Source organism: Dendrobium catenatum, unplaced genomic scaffold (assembly GCF_001605985.2).
Source record: "Dendrobium catenatum unplaced genomic scaffold, ASM160598v2 fragScaff_scaffold_1639, whole genome shotgun sequence".
NCBI lineage: Eukaryota > Viridiplantae > Streptophyta > Magnoliopsida > Asparagales > Orchidaceae > Dendrobium > Dendrobium catenatum.
In genome coordinates this window covers 283,158-300,261 of record NW_021320101.1, presented here as the reverse complement: position 1 = coordinate 300,261, position 17,104 = coordinate 283,158, and the positions used below count along the sequence as shown (strand labels likewise).

At 35.0% G+C, this 17,104-nt stretch overlaps 2 protein-coding genes across 3 annotated transcripts; both read left to right on the top strand.

The window, feature by feature from the left end:
- The first annotated feature begins 3,673 nt into the window (after positions 1-3,673).
- On the top strand, positions 3,674-6,282 carry LOC110110651 (scarecrow-like protein 6). The gene has a single exon (XM_028701112.1). It carries the CDS (start codon positions 4,066-4,068, stop codon positions 5,971-5,973), a length of 1,908 nt encoding a protein of 635 aa, XP_028556945.1. The 5' UTR covers positions 3,674-4,065; the 3' UTR covers positions 5,974-6,282.
- A 9,256-nt stretch (positions 6,283-15,538) lies between these two features.
- On the top strand, positions 15,539-17,104 carry LOC110110677 (leukocyte receptor cluster member 1 homolog). 2 transcript variants are annotated; one of them, XM_020842273.2, is made up of 3 exons: positions 15,539-15,881; positions 15,954-16,665; positions 16,726-17,104. In XM_020842273.2, exons 2-3 carry the CDS (start codon positions 15,971-15,973, stop codon positions 16,736-16,738), a joined length of 708 nt encoding a protein of 235 aa, XP_020697932.1. In that variant the 5' UTR covers positions 15,539-15,881; positions 15,954-15,970; the 3' UTR covers positions 16,739-17,104. The 2 variants fall into 2 exon arrangements, with proteins under 2 accessions (XP_020697932.1, XP_020697931.1); XM_020842272.2 differs by having other exon boundaries at positions 15,539-16,665.

The window sequence follows — 17,104 nt, the reverse complement described above, 5'->3', positions numbered from 1 at the left end:
TTATACTATGAAGCTACTTAAAAAAATAACAAAAAAGTCATCCCACACAAAACCTTAGATAAACCTAAATTTAATTTTAAAAATTTTAATTTAAATACATATCAAAATTCTTATCCAATCAAACATATGTATAATGACGCATCAGTTGCCTTTCATTTTCCAACATCAAAACTTCGAGGAAATCATGTAATTTGACCCAATTTTTCAAATCAATCATTGCTTTGTTCTTTTGAAAATTGATGTGCCTTGTGCAACTCTCTTTGGTATGTTGATTGAGAGCTTTTGCTAATAATTAAGAAATCCATATGTGATATGCATGTGCATTTATGGATTAATTATTTTGTGCCGACGATGAATGTAATTCAGAGACCAACTATAATGCATTATGTTACCCCTTCGCTCAGTACCGTAGCTTGATAATGCTCGGTACAGCGGCTTGGTACCGCTGATGTGGCGCATTCCGGTTGATCTCTAGATGACGTATGCGTACAATTAGGGGTGTCAATTTCGGGTCACGGGTCGGATTCGTGTCAACCAGAAACTTGATTTTTTTATGAGGAAAATCAAAGTATGACAAAAATTATGGGGTCTTATCCAATTACAATAATCAAATATATAATTGAAGATACAAGAATAACATTTTTCTTATAATTACATAAAATGAGATCATACATAGTTGAAAATAATTGTTTGATTCTCAATATAGGGGTTACATAAATAAGGTGTCTACAAGTAGATAATTAAAGCTCAACAATAAAATTTGATGTTAATAGTCAAGCAATAATATTTAGATGAAGGAAATTTAGAATTGATGATAATGGTGGTCGACTATCATCATTGGAATTTACAATATTATTCTTAAGCTCTCTCTTCGCTCTCAAACCTTCGATCAGGTAAGAGATGAAGCTCTAATTAAAATTTAGTCTGTGTTTGGGACTGCTTTCTTGGTGTTTTTTAAAGAAACTTTTTAGTACAAATATTTTTTATTTTTATACTTAAATGTTGCTTTAAAAAATAACAAAAAAGTCATCCAAAACGTAACCTTAGATAAACCTAAATTTAATTTTAAAATTTTTAATTTAAATACATATCAAAATTCTTATCCAATCAAACATATGTATAATGACGTATCAGTTGCCTTTCATTTTCCAACATCAAAACTTCCACAAAATCATAAAATTTGACCCAATTTTTCAAATCAATCATTGTTTTGTATTTTTGAAATTTGAAATGCCTATAGTGATTGAGAGCTTTTGCTAACAATTAAGAAATTCATATGTGATATGTATGTGCATTTATGTATTAATTATTTTGTGCCGACGCCGAACGTCATCCAGAGACCAACGAAAATGCGTTACCGTGGCTCAATACTGCTCGGTACAACAGCTCGATACAGCTGATGTTGCCCATTCCGATTGATCTCGGAATGGAGTCTGATCATATGGCCTCCGCACAGAATAATTTCCAACATTTATGACCTAAATATAAAAAAGAAAATAATGCCTGCAGGAAATCGTGTAATTTGAACTGCTGATGATATTAACCACTCGATGGTAACGGTGGGCCCTGAAAACATTATCCCTGGTCCGGGACCACCTAAACTCTGGCACAGTACCCGGAATGGGCCCATGTCCTCGACACGTTCTCACGGCCCATATCACGCGGGCCCATCTCCAGACCAACTACGGAGCTCTTGACAAGGAGAGAGCCCAGAAGCCGTCCCACGATCTTGTTTTGCCGTCGCCCTTCGATCTCTGTTTATGCTGAGCTGGCTTTCTAGACAAATTTAATTATAGTTATTAAAAGTTAATACTAATTACGTTTAACTTAGATCCCAAATCTCAAGATAAAAAAAACTTCGTATGAGATATTTTGCAATCTTGGTTGAGCTGATTAGTTTTTCGTGCACATGAATTAATTTAGAATTAATTTAGAACAATTTTTTTAATATTTTGTTCTTCAAATGAAAATATAATTTTATTTAACAATTATTTTCATTATTTTTTTATAATTTTTTTGTGATGGAAAGCTATTTTTTTGCTTTTGAAGTTGTTTTTTCATAGTAATGCTTCATTTGAGATGTATTTTTTACTTCTTATTAAAATAATGTTTTAGTAAAAAAATTAAAAATTTTGCATTAGAAAGTTATTTTAAGAAGTAATAAAAAAATCATCTCAAATAAAACCTAAGGACATCTCCAACCGAAAACTCCATTTTTCACTCTAAAATATCGTAAAATTTTAAAATGCGTTAGTTCATCTCCAATGGAACTACATTTTTCTTTTTTCGCTTGTTTCTTTGCGAATGTTATCATATCTCTCCTGTTTCGCACGCTTCCTGTGAAGCTAAGCAGAGTGCGAAGGTAATCGCTTTTTTTGGCATAGGTGAACAGTCTGTCGCCAATATTAGCGTGCAATATTCACCTACCGATTTTTGGCATAAGATTTAGAATTCGAATACAGCTATTCACGAACGACATACAATGATTGGAGATTATCTAAATTCACAATCAACATTATAAAATATTAAGTTGGTCTTAAGACTCAAGCAAATTCTCAGTTAAAAAAAAATTAAAATTTATTGTTAAAATTTTAGTATTGAATTTTATCCATTTTAAAATATATTTTTAAAAAATACCTTGATATGATAATAGTGATAATGTTCGGGTGTTCAAATGGTGATTGAAAGATACTAGAAAACATAGCTCACCTTGACTTGTTGGTTGAGTGCTTATATTTTCAATTAAGAGGTCTTGGGTTCGAGTCTTTGTGTATGCGTTGTGCGTGTGAATTTATCTTAAATGACCTAAATGTCCAAAAAAAAAAAATAATAGAAATGCTAGAGTCTAACTAGTTCTATTTTTGTATATATTTTTATAAATAATGAGACCAGCTTTTAAAATTTTGCACTATTATAAAAAAAAGTTTGGATATAATAAATAATTTCTTAGCTTTCTTTATTTTTATTGATTTAAAAATAAATATGTTTTTGGTGCTATGGGGTTAGCGATTTTCGAGGGAGAAATGGAGTAACTCCAACCGAAAACTCCATTTTTCTTTTTTCGCGTGTTTCTTTGCGAATGTTACCATCTCTCTCCTGTTTCGCATGCTTCCTGTGATGCTAAGCAGAGTGTGAAGGTAATCGCTTTTTTTGGCACAGGTGAAAAGTCCGACGTCAATATTGGCGTGCAATGTTCACCTACTGATTTTTTGCATGAAATTTGGAGTTCAAATACAACTATTCACGAACGACATACAGTGATATACAGTTCAGTTGGAGATTATCTAAATTCACAATCAATTTTATAAAATATTAAGTTGGTCTTAAGGCTCAAGCAAACTCTAAGTTAATAAAAAAATTAAAATTTATTGTTAAAATTTTATGATTGAATTTTATCCATTTTAAAATTTATTTTTAAAAAATACCCTGACATGATAATAGTGATAATGTTCGGGCGTTCAAATGGTGATCGAAAGATACTAGAAATGCTAGAGTCCAACTAGTTCTATTTTTGTATATATTTTTATAAATAATGAGATCAGCTTTTAAAATATCGCACTATTATAAAAAAGTTTGGATATAATAAATAATTTCTTAGCTTTTTTTATTTTTATTTATTTAAAAAAATATATGTTTTTGGTGCTATGGGGGTGGCAATTTTCGAGGGAGAAATGGAGTAACTCCGTGCAGGCTTTCTACCGTGGGATACGAGAGAGAGATAGAGAGATATTTTCCCCAAAAAAGAGAGAGCGAGCGAGCGAGCGGAGAGAAAGCAAAAATAGCGGGTAGCGCGGGAGTGGGAGACGACGAAGAGGAGTGATGTGAGCTGGATAGCGGACAACGAGAACGCCGGAGGAAGAAAGGCGTCTGTTTCTGCTTCTATTCCAAGTAAAGGTTATTGAAGAAGTTCGCTTGCGACGCAATCCACCTGCGCTCTCTCGTTGTTAGAGGGATTGAAACAAGTGGGGAAACAAAGACCAACAGTTATCTTCTTCAGGAGCTGAGACACTTCAGAGATTTGGATTCGGGTTCTCTGTTGTATGAAGCGGTGTTGTTAATTAGTAGATGAAGGGCGTGCCCTTTAATCTCCAGTGGAACGGAGCGCTGCAAATAGCAGAATCGCAACAAAGTGGAACCGTTGTGGAAGAAAAAGGCAGCGCCTTCTGGGTTCCCGGTGGTCATAAGAGGACGAAAGGCGGAGTCTTGGAGCCCTTGTCGTCTCTGAATCAGACAAGGAGCCCGAGCTCTCCTTCATCTACGTCAACCCTCACTTCCCTGGGCGGCGGAGCTGCAGGTTCCATCGACACCGCCGGCGCGGCGGTCGTTTTCAACAACGTCGCCCTCAAATGTCCCAACTTGAACTTTACCTCCGCCGCTGCTGCCAACTCCCTGAACGATTGGATGCTCTCCGACTCAACTGCTTCTCCCGGCCAAGAACAGAACTTTCTCCACTTGATCATGGGCGACCTCGACGACAAGGGCTTGGGGCTCATCGATTCTGTCGTCGGATTTGCACCCATTAGCTTTGCATCTCTTGCTTCTTCCGATGACCTCTTCCAAATCAGCTGTGATAGCAACAGGAACAATCCTTCTTCCCTTCAACGACAGCCTCCCTGCGTTAAAACTCCCAATTTTTCGCCGCTGGCACCTAGTGTAACCACACCTCCGCAGATTTCCTTACCTCCGGCGATGTTCTTCCAAGAATCAATTGTTGAAAAATCACAGCTCTTTGGCCCAAACTTCTTCTTCCACCAATACCAGCTAAACGAAAATTCTCTTAACCCGGGAATCTTTTTTCCCCTTCCATCTTGCACTCCCTCGCAGCAGCCTGACCAAAGCTTAAACTTTACCCAGGTCCACCACTTTCCTTATCCCCAGCAGCAGCAACAGCAAGTTGTTGTAGATCTGCTCTTTAAAGCAGCTGAGCTCGTAGAGAGTGGGAACTTCGTTGGCGCTCAAGTGATATTGGCGCGGCTCAATCACCATCTCCCTTCCCGAATTGGTAAACCCCTCCTTCGCTCTGCTTTCTACTTCAAGGGGGCTCTGCAAGTCCTTGTCAACTCTGTGAGTCCACAGGCAACAGCCTCGTCTCCATTAGATGTGGTTCTTAAGCTGAGTGCCTTCAAGGCCTTCTCCGAGGTTTCTCCAATCCCCCAATTTATATGCTTCACTGCCACTCAAGCTCTCATTGAGGAGCTCGGTGCTGCTGACTGCATTCACATAATCGACTTTGACATTAGCTTCGGCACGCAATGGTCCTCTTTCATGCAGGAGTTGGCTCAGCGGCAATCGCAGAGGATCTTGTTGCTCAAAATCACCGCTTTTGTGTCCCCCTCTGCCTTCCACCCTCTCGAGCTTCATCTCATCAAAGAAAATCTCTGTCGTTTTGCAGCAGACCTCAACATTCCTTTCGAAATCAGGATTTCAGACATTGAAGCCTTTGATCCGGCTGAGATCCTTATCCTCTCTGCTGTTTCCAATGAGGCCATTGCTGTAAACCTCCCGGTAGAAGCCTGGCAAGTACCCACCTTTGCAACTCTTCTGGGTCTTGTGAAGCAGTTGCTGCCCAAGATTGTCATTTCTGTTGATCATGGGTTTGATCGGTTTGACTTGCCCTTCTCCCATCACTTCCTCCATGCATTACAGTCCTGTGTGACTGTCCTTGATTCCATCGATGCGGCTGGTACAAACCTTGATGTGGTCAGCAAGATAGAGAAGTTTGTTCTTCAACCGAAGATTGAGAATTGCATAATTCGGTGTCACCGGGCCACGGAGAAGTGCCTACCTTGGCTAACACTGTTTGAGTCAGCTGGCTTCAAGCCAGTGCAGTTCAGCAACTTCACGGAGATGCAGGCAGAATGCCTGTTAAAGAGGGTGCAGATTAGTGGATTCAGTGTGGAGAAGCGCCGGGCTTCTCTTCATCTGCTTTGGCAAGAAGGGGAATTAGCTTCAGTTTCAGTTTGGAGGTCCTGAGGAGCTCATGCATCTCTTGCAGGCATGTCTTCTAGTGATGTCTCCTTGTTGAATTTTCTATAAATTATTGCTAGCTACTCTTTTAAAGTGTATTAGATTGAAAATTTTATTGTGATAAAGCTTTTGTGGAATCCTAAGTGGAATCAGCTTATTAATGAGTTATGTAATATACTCATTTATCATCTGTTAAATTGTGAAATTTTTTAGGGAATGGGTAGTATTGTTCTGGTTTAAAATGTTTTTTCAAGAACCAATTGTGGAATTGTTGCTTCAAGTGATGTGATTGTACACAGTATAATAGTTTGTGGAGATTTAGAATCTGCTGTTTCAATTTTATTATGGAAATTTTTATCTACTTGAGTTAGAAATGTTGTTTGGTTTCTTAATGGTTATGATTTAAATTATATGCTATCTGCCAAATAATATGTTGTGTCTATGGTAGGAGATTTCTGCAGGTTTGAGAGTGATAATTGTTAAGCTGTAAAGCCTAATTTTTGTCCCATGAAAAAATATGTTTTGCATATTTAATCGCAGATTATGTACCTATGATAGGAGACTTCACTATGTTATCAAATATTGTAAGTTATTTCATTTAGTGATTTTGAAATTTTATTATATTTTTTATTACGTAATTTATTTTATAATAAAGTGGGTGCCATTAACTTTGTTTTTTGTATGTTAATCTTTCTGTTTATGTTCTTTTTTGCCTTAGCGATTGGATTATGTTTCACGGATTGCCCAAAACTAATGATCGAAGGTAATTTTTGCGGTCAATGAATGGGCACATCATCTTTGTTTTTCGTAGAAAATATTTTGGAAAATTAGAAGGTTAAAAATAGATTGAGTAGGTTTATCATCTTTTTGAATTAGAGCTTAGCAACAGATTGATATTTGTGATGACTTGTCTTAAGTCAAAATGAGGCGGATGAGCCCTATTTTGTGATGTATGTTTGTTGAATTGTGATGTTGGACATTGAACTTTTTGTTCCTTTTTGCTTTTACATTGATGTTTTTGAAATAAATAAAACAACAGTTGATGGTTTTCTGAGTCCTTTTTTATGTGCATTGGAGCAACAGCTGGATTAAAAGATTAAGGCTTCGTTTGGGATGACTTTTTATTGCTTCATAGAACAACTTTTCAGTATTGTACTAAAAAGCTACTTTAAGAAGCAGGAAGTATGCCATCCCAAACGAAGCCTAAAACAAATGTTCGGTTATAAGTGTCACACGCTAGGAAAGTCTACAAGTGAAGAAAACCTTCCAACTGATCTTTTTATATAGCAAATTATACTGAAAAAAATGGCTAGTCGTAACTTTGATTCGAGGTAAAAGAGTTTACAATGAGTTTCTCTTACTTATATGTGAAGGAATTGTTAACAACGAAAACTTAAAAGACACAAATTTTATGTATTTCTAAGATTAGTCCTCTTTCATTCATAGTCACTTGAATTCCACCATATTTTTAAGGTTATAATTAAGAGTGTTCTCACTAAAATATTCCATAGAATACATTACTAAATTTCTTTTAGGAAATCAAGTTAACAATAATAATCAGACTACATAAACCTTCAACAAGAATTTTTGTTGTATTTATGCATTTTAGCAATAAGCTTGTAAACAGCTGAGATGATGTACGCAATTATTAAGTAGTGGTTGTTAGAAATTGTAAAAGGCTACTTCTTAATTGTTAAACAATAATAATACTTATATAAATACCAAAGAATAGAATAATAAGATATAATAAAGAAGAATATCATATTAATTACTGTAAATTCATTGTAAATATTAAACATATGTGATAATATTGATATGATAATATTTTATATATAATAATCTTAAAACTCTAGCATTTGTTTGCGGAATGTTTTTGCTGCTTCTTATTTGTTTGATGTTGCTTAGTGAAGTTTATGGGGAAATTTTCCTAAGCCTACCGTGGAGAGTGTAGTTAGCAGATGGGGGGAAGAAAATGTTGCAATTTTAGTATCAATCTAAACAAAAAGGCTTTAAATGCTTGTTCATGCAGCACTTCATGATTTTTTAAGATGAGTCCATCTGTTTTTTAGTTACAGTTACTCATCTCTTTCATTGTTTCTTTGCTGTAATGTATCTGTTGTAAAGGGAACTCTCTATACTTTGAATTGTCTGAAATTTTGTTAATTGAAGCCTAAGGTTTAGTTTGGGACGGCTTTCTTACTACTTCTTAAAGCAACTTTTTGGTACAAAATTTTTTTTACCGGAAAGCTGTTTTAAGAAGCAGTAAGAAAGTCATCCTAAATGAAGCCTAATTCTACTGCTGAGCTTAGTGTGTTCATTTTCCACGTTTTTAATCTTCTTGCTTTCCACTGGTATTTACAAGCATTGCTTTCAACAGTTCTTAAGCTAGCTGTTCGTATACATATATCAGATTGAGTTGTACCATAAGCTGATCTGTGAATCTTCTACAGATGTTATAGTTGCCATTGAATTATCTTTGTGCGCTATTATTCTTTCGTAGCCTTTCTGTGTGATCTATAAAATCTATTAGCTTGTGATACTGCTCTTGTTATATTACTCTTTTGACTGTGTGATTCTTGTCTGAAGTGCCTATTTTTATCCACTAAGGTTGAAGCAGGTTCTTTATATGTGGCCCTGAAAGATATACAAGGCAGGAATAAAATAATTCTCAAAGTTTCAATTCTTAAAGTAAAAATTTGTATTTTACATGGAATAACAACACAAAAAGAGACTCCTAATAAAGAGATCGACCATTTCTTTATATAAATATTGTTTAGTGTCTTCTGACTTGTTTCCTAACCAAGCTGGAAAGATGTCGGTATGCAATGCAGTTTCTTCTTAAACAACTTGCTGCCTCCCTGCCACTGTTTTTAGCTGTCACTATTTAAAATGATTTGGGGAGGATAAATTTAATATTTTGGACGTTACTTGGCAGGAACAAACTAAAAAAAATGAGAATTCATATGACTATAATAGTTGAAAAAATGTTAATGATGATAATGAAGAACACAATTTGTATTACTTTTACACAATGAGAACTTTTATTAACTTTGACTATTTCCTATTTTGATTTATATTCTATTTTTAAGTAGGTGAAATCCAATTCAAACATCAAGAGTGTTAAAAAAAAAGTTCAATACATACAAACACATAAGAATTTATATAGTTCATTCAATAGATGGTTATATTTTGTTGTTGATATTGCATATGATTTGATTATGGAGAGTTACAACACAGTTTCTGTGATACAAGCATATGATAATCCATTTCATTACGCAGCTCATTCTGATTTGTCAAAATGACTTCAATGAAACAATCCTAAAATATTGAGTATGTACTCGGCACTCGGCCAACCTTGTTGTAACTTTATGTTAGGCGGTTCCTCCTAAACCGGCCCAATCTTTCCCAAATCCTGAATTGGCCCTAGATGGGCCGATTTTGGTCTATAGGGGGAGGGGGCTAGTACCGCCTCTCTTCCTTTGCCGCCCACAATAGTGGGTCCCACTATCCAAATTGAATCCAAAATAAAAAGGAGGGGACGGCAGAGGTTCTGGAGGGAGATTTGATTTAGAAGGTTTATGTAACATGATGTGTTTTAGGATTGGGGTTATGCTTTGATTTGTTTTCTTTTACTCTCTTGAAGTTTTTTTGGCGTTTTGGGCTCTAGACTCATCATCTAGAGATTGGGAGAGAACGATGCTCCTCTCGAATTGAGGATCAATTGTATCTTGCTTTGTGTTGCTTTTGCTTTGAATCAACTATTAAAATCTATCGTTTTGGATGGATTTCACCCAGATTACCGCATTGTTTCCACTGTTTTTATCAATTATTGCTACGGTTGCTTGCGAAATCAAGTATTTCCTCTTTGGATTATATGTGAATTCAAATATTTCCTATCACTTTATCACAAAGGTTGACCCGCTATCATATTATATTTTCTTTATAATTCAAAATTAGGCTCTAAAACTTAATATTTACTTTTAACAATCAGTTGGTTGATAAAGATCCTATGAAGGTAACACAAAAATTTCTCAACTACATGATCTATGCATCAAATTTCAATAGTATTGAAGTAGGTAAGGTAATCTCATAGTATAATATCACTATAATCCTAAATTTTCTCTTCTCATGTGATTGCTAGGTTTGTTCTCCTTTGGTCTATTATTATCCTAAGCTCTTGTACATTGAACTTAGTATAACTACAATAATTCTTAAACCACCATCAATGGGTCAATACAACTGCACAGATGATCAGACGGCTTTGGGAGCTCAGACCTCCCACCTACTGTTATGGGTCCCAAGCTTCATGGTCTGCTGTGTGATCTAATAATTGAAATGTGTTAGGAAAACCAATATTAACAATGCTAATGGTCTTTAATATAATCCTTCTATCTTTTTCTACCACATGGTTTGAGTCACTTGCACATGCTATGATTATTATTTCATTCTTTTCTTATCATTTTCTATCTTCTGATTGGCCCTCCATTTCATAAGATTATGTGTCCCTTTCCTCCACTTGTTCTGACTTCATTTTTTTTTTCTTTTTTCTGCTTCAGAGTAGATATAGTCATAAAAAAAAATTGAGCCCCATCTTGCAGTTTTTTACAAAGGAGACCATTTATCTCCTGTGTGAATAAAATGCATTAGGGATTGTTTTTTTTCATGTTTTTTGGGAGCTTGCCCTTCTTCCCTGTTTTTTTTTGGGTTTTAATGCTGCATTTATCTTTTGTCTTCTGTTTTCGTATCTATTGTTGAGGAATTGTCTCGATTGTCAAGGTTGAACATCAAGGATGGCAGTAGTGGAGTGGTTGAAGTTTGGTTTGAGACAATTTTCTTATTGTTGTCTAAATCATAAAAAATTATAGTTCAATAAATTTTTGTATTAAAAAGTTGTTTTAGAAAGCTGTAAAAAAGATGTTCCAAACAAAGTTTAAGGTATATGAGCATTTTAGTTTCGTCATACATCTTGTAAAAGATAAACTAAGGAGCCTTCCTCCGACCATTGTCACTCGCCAACTACGATCCTTCCAACCACCATCGGCCATCGACCACTATCTCTCTGACCACCGTTGCTCATCGACTGCGGTCTTACTAATCAAATAAACATACAAACACTTTCTTAAGAGCAGCTGTTATGCCATTCTCCGACTATGTATTGTGCTATATACATTGTATATTTGCTACATTGAGTTAGCGCCCTCCTCTAGGGAAGGACATCATTTGTAATCAACCACCAACCCTAGTGGAATCATTTTAAAAAAATTGGGCAATGCCTCATGGTTTTTATCCCTTTTTAGGATTTTCCAAGTAAAAGTTATGGCGTCCCTAATGATTGATTCACCTATATATTTTATCTGTTTGTGTGTTGAATTTTTGTACAAAATTAGGAAGCTAAATTATATATATTTATCTATCGTCGTGAATATTCCATGACAACAAGAAATAATCTATTTGGCTTCAAAATTAGTTTGACTATTAACGTATGATGCCAACTTTGATACCATGTAGTTCATGTGTTGGATCTTGATTGTGGAAGAGAAGCCTCTTCTTGAGCTTCTTGGAAGAGAGGAGAGGGAGAGCGGAGGAGGAGAGAACTCAACTTGAATCTAATTTTTATTACTTGGCATGGATCTCTTATTACAAGCTATAGTGTCTATTAATAGACACTAAATGATAGCATAAGTGGCTACTTAAGAATCTAAACAAAGTAATACAAATGGCTACTCAAAAACTAACTAAAAGAAAGTACAATTAAGTAAATCTTAGACCAATTCACAGCATCATACGTCTTAATTAGTTGTCATATTTGAATAATAGATGTGTTAAGAGTTATTGAAATTATTCATTATTATTATATAAATATTACAACAAGTGTAATATTTATAATCATTATTATTATAATATAAAAAATTATAATTTTTTCTTTATTACTCTATGTAAATAATATTGTTTCAAGATATTATTCGGTTTAATAAAAAGATGAAGGGGAGCTAGCTCTTTGGGATCTCCTTAGTATGATAGCCAGCTTTGCTTTAGGATTTTCTTTGTAATTTGTGCTCTTCTAATAAGATATGATCAATCCAAAGCCATGAAGAGATCAACTATGAGTTATATAGGTACTCTTTAACAGCCTTAAACACATTGTAATGAGTCTGATTAAGAGAAGTTCAGATAGCAATGCTGAATAGTGCAGAAGAACTTCCAAGAGGGCTGCTGATAGTTTTAGATTAAGGGATAATATGAGCTATTGTTTAAGTAATCTTGACATTAATCATGATAAATATTAATGAGATTAAGGGTTCGATTGTGACAGCTTTTTTAATGATTTCTAAAACAGTTTTTTATTTGGGATAGCTTTCTCATTGCTTTCTAAAACAATGTTCTAGTTAAAATTTTTCTTGAATTATAATTTTTTGAACTAAAAAATTAAACTCTAAACAATAAATAATAGCTTTATTACTGTTTTTTAAAATAGTTTTCTTGAAATATTTTATATAAAAAATTATTTTAAAAACAATAAGAAAATTGTTCCGAATAAAACCTAATAAAAATTAATAAAACAATATTGCTCTTTGTATCATGATGAGAGTAATCCAAATCATATATCTGATTTGTCCCACGTGTCAAGTTTCACATGTAGACATTATCATTTCTCTGATTGTACTAAAACTTTGAAGACAATCAAAACAAAATGAAGACAATGACATGACAGCCTCTCATGCAAGAGGAAATTAACTAATTAATTTTGCTTTGACTATGTGACTTGACATATATTAAAAAATTTATAATCAATAATTTTATAATATTTCCTATCTCACTCTATTACTTGTCATTGGTGCTTCCCTAATGAGAGATAACAAATTATAGTTTTGTTTGATTAATAATGATGAAGAGAGCCTTCTTTATCTTACATAACTACTAGGGGTGTCAATTTCGGGTCACGGGTCGGGTTTGGGTCAAACTCGGAACTGACCCGGGTTCTCCGCGCGGGCAGCTTCGGTCAGCCCCGGTTAGGGCGGGCAGCGGGTCATTTCAGAGTTTCCGGGTCAACCCGAACCCGACCCGGTTTTTCAAACGGGTTGAAAACTCGAACCCGAACTCGACCCGGTTCGAGTTCGAACTCGACCCGGTTCGAGTTCGGGTTGACCCGAACCCAAAATTTTTGGGTCGGGTCCGGGTCAGATTTTCGTGTCGTGTCAAATATTGACAGTCCTAATAACTACAATTTGGTATTCTATTAGATGCCTCAATATATATTCTAACCAATAAATTATATTCAATTATCAATTAATTATGATGTCTTATAATAATTTTCATAGCAGAAGTCATACACAACTAACGAAAAAATTCAACAGATCTCCTCAAGAGCTTATCCGAGAATTGGCTTCTAATAAAAAATGAAAACTATGAAAGCAATAAACTTTATTGGAAAAACATAAAAATAGGATGCCATAAAAATAAATGTAAGTATATAAAATTTCATATAATAAATTCATTCAGGAATATATCATCAACAAAACAAAGAGTTATGCATTAATATCTTCAAAACAAAGGCTTGATTAAAATCAACCAAAGCCTATTTGCTCATTGTTCTATAAAATTAATTTCAACATTAGAAGGGGACTAAAACAATAAATCCATCAAGGGTATAATTTGATTAGAATAATATATTTAGAAATAGAGGGATTATTTATTGTTTGAAATTGGAAATTTTTATTTGAATAGTGATAAATTTTCCAAATTCTACTATTTAGTTATACTAAGGTTTCATTTGGGACGGCTTTTTTACTGCTTTCTAAAACGGAGTTTTAGTACAAATTTTTTTATTTTTATACTAAAACTCCGTTTTAGAAAGCAATAAAAAAACCGTCCCAAAAAAAAACCTAAGTTAAAAAAAAAACAATATAAGTTTTAAACATTGCATATTGATACTTAAAAAGAGAAATTTGACTTTATATGTCTCATAATGATTGAAATTGAGGAAATATTAAAACAGTCTAAACTCTTAATTATTAAGATATTATCTATTTTGGCTTAAAGAGACTTATATTTTTTGTCCTATTGATGTAGATTCTTAAGAGGTCACTCATTTCAAGATTTCTCCAAGATGAGCATGTTTAACTGTAGCGTTTCTTAATGAAAATTTCTACAATTATATCAAAAGGTGTCTCGATGTTTAAGAGTTTAGATTCTTTTTACTCATGGGATTTCTCAATCTCCCACACTTAAGTAACTAAAGTGTGGTGCCTACAAGTTTAAATGATGACTCTGGCCACGTAACACTTTGTCCCATTCAAATACAGTGTTCAAGAGGTTGCTGCTATGGCGTATCACTTTAACTTGTATGACACTTATGTCCCATCTTCAGGTTGGTGTATTGCTCTGATACCATTTGTAATAGCCCAAACTCATAAGTATCAATATATTGTCTGTTTTGATCTAAGGGTCTCACGATTTTGTCTTGTTTGTGCAACTTCCCAGAAGGTCACTCATTCTAAGATTTTTTCAGAACGAGTACACTTAATTGTGAAATTTCTTAATAAAATTCTAACAATTACAACAAAAGACGCATCGATGTTTAAGAGTTTAACTTCTTTTTACCTAAAGGATTTCACAAATATGATCACTCTCTATCATGTTAAGAAAATATCTTTGAAAGCTTATAAAGTTCTAAGTTACCCCTTTTTCTTGTGGTCCAATCACAAAATCCCTTCTTATTGTAGAACTTTTATTTTATCCGGTGAACGTATGCAGAGGAAGGTTCGGTTTTAGGCAAAAAAGCGTTTGTACCGAGTTTTTTGAAAAAACTCGGTACACCTCGGTACAGACACTTTTTTTGCCTAAAATCGAACATTCCTCTGCGTACGTTCACTGGATAGAATAAAAGTTCCTTATTGTATGCCACAGGGAACCTTCTCCTTGCATAACAAGATCACGTGAAATCTCTATGTTTAATTTCATGTTAAAATTCGAACCAATCTGAATGAATTTTTAATATTTAGTTTTTTTTGGAACTTTTTAATAGAAATAAATATTATAATTAATAAGCCATATTTATATTACTTTTAATTTAAATTAAATATTGAATAAACTTTAGAGAATTTCATGCCTCAACTTCATTTTTCCTATTTTCTTGCCCACAAAGTACTCTATTATAATCAACTTATATCTAAATAAATATTTTTTAATTTTAGCTTAAAAAAATATAATAAGAATATTCTGATTAAATTTTTATTCTAAATAAATTTTAGACAATAAATTTAAAATATAATTAGAAAATAATTTAATTATAAAATAACTTATTAATTTTAATTTTGATTATATTTTTAATTATTTATGAGTTAATCATTAATTATTCATTTTAATTGTCATTACTAATTAATCATTATAAATAATACAATTAGAATTTAAGCTAATAATAAAAAATTATTGTTTTGGAAGATTATCAATTAATTTAAGTAATTACTAATTTATAATTAACAGTATATTCTTAATTAATTTTAATTAACATAATTAAACTAAATTAGTTTTTTCTTATGTAGCAATACGCTAAAACCTGTTGATTGCCTTCCTATAGACGCAGGTTTGCTAGGGTTGCGTTTTCTTCTTCGCCTCCTTCGACGACGTTCCTTCCTGTCGGATCTGAAGTCACACCTCCTCGCCGTTCTTCTGTTGGATCGGAAGGAACAAAGACTACGGGAGCTTGCTCGTTGCGGAGGCAGCGATCTTTCTTCCTTTCGCGCGCTTCTTCGGCCAAATCCCGTAAATCAGCCGAACTACGGATTTAGTAAATCCGGGATTTACAGGAAAAAGAGGGAAACGGAGGATTTAACTTGCTGTGAAATTTAACAGTTCCCTTAGCTTAAATCCTGCTCAAATCCGGCATCAATCCTGTATCCAAACAGCTCCTTCAGGTTTGCTTCATCCCTCCTACTACCCTTTTACCCCAATTTCTCTGAAACCTAGGGATTCATTTCCCGACCCAGAAGAAAGCGATTGAGAGATGGGAGGGCACGGAGGTCTCAACATCCTTCCGCAGAAGAAGTGGAACGTCTACAACTATGAGAATCGCGAGAAGGTTCGGCTGGACGAAGAGGCCGCCGCCCGCGAAGAGCAGCTCAAGCGGGAGCAGTCTCTCCGCCGAGATTTGGAATTCCGCATCGAGAGACTCCGACAAGCTCGAGGATTGCCTAATTCTACGTCCGTACTTTCTTCCTCGAAATCTTCCACCGTTGAAGCCGATTCCCGCCACATTAATCTTTTCGACGGCCTGAAGGGCCTATCCTCCCTTGTTGACGTTGAGGAGGGTGGTCAAAGCGGGATGAAACAGGCAAGGGAAGTGACGGAGGATGCGGGTTCGAAGAGCGGTAAGAAGAGAAAGAGGGAGGATGCCCCTGTTAAGGTGCCGCCGGAGGATGAGAAGTACAAGCTGGGGTATGGCCTGGTTGGGAAGGGTGTGGAGGCTCCTTGGTACGCTTCCAAGCCCTCGTTTTTATCATCTGATGATTTGGAAGAGGGTGCCGATGGCAGGAGGTCTTTTGAGGCTGGCGTGAATGGAGCGGGGAAGAAGAGTGGAGGGCGAAAGACGATGGAGGAATTGAGGGAAGAGCGGATGAGGAGGGAGAAGAAAGAAAAGGAAAGAGAGAGGTCGCTTCTTGCTTCTTTGGGGAGAAAACGTGATGACCGAGGGTTTTCTAGGTAAGAATGCACTTGGTTTTGTTCTTAATGTTGGTGATCTTATTTTTGGTTTCATTGCAGGAGGAGGGCGTAAGTTGTGAACCGAGAAGAAGGCAGCCTTAGTAGTTGATGTTTTCTTTGCCCGTCTCCTGCTAATGGGCTTATTTTGTTTCAGATGCCATTTCTCGATCAATTGCATGCAAATTTTTAGCTTTTCAATTTAGTTAAAATTTCTGAGAAAGTTCAGAGCTTGCTTTAGGTCCCTCATTATTGCTTGTAAGTAAAATACGAGGGACATGTAGTCAGTTCTATGAAGGATACAAGCCCCTTGATCAATTCTTAATGTTGACCTAGATGTATTTATTTCATCCAAAATGTTGAGACCTAACTAACACTGAGAGCTTGAGGCAACTTTTATGTCTGCTATTTGTAAATGTGCTATTATTTTTGCCTTCTACAA

What these genes read in the sequence shown, in the direction of transcription:
- LOC110110651 (XM_028701112.1), top strand. Translation starts at nt 4,066, where the DNA reads ATGAAGGGCGTGCCCTTTAATCTCCAGTGGAACGGAGCGCTGCAAATA.
- LOC110110677 (XM_020842273.2), top strand. Translation starts at nt 15,971, where the DNA reads ATGGGAGGGCACGGAGGTCTCAACATCCTTCCGCAGAAGAAGTGGAAC.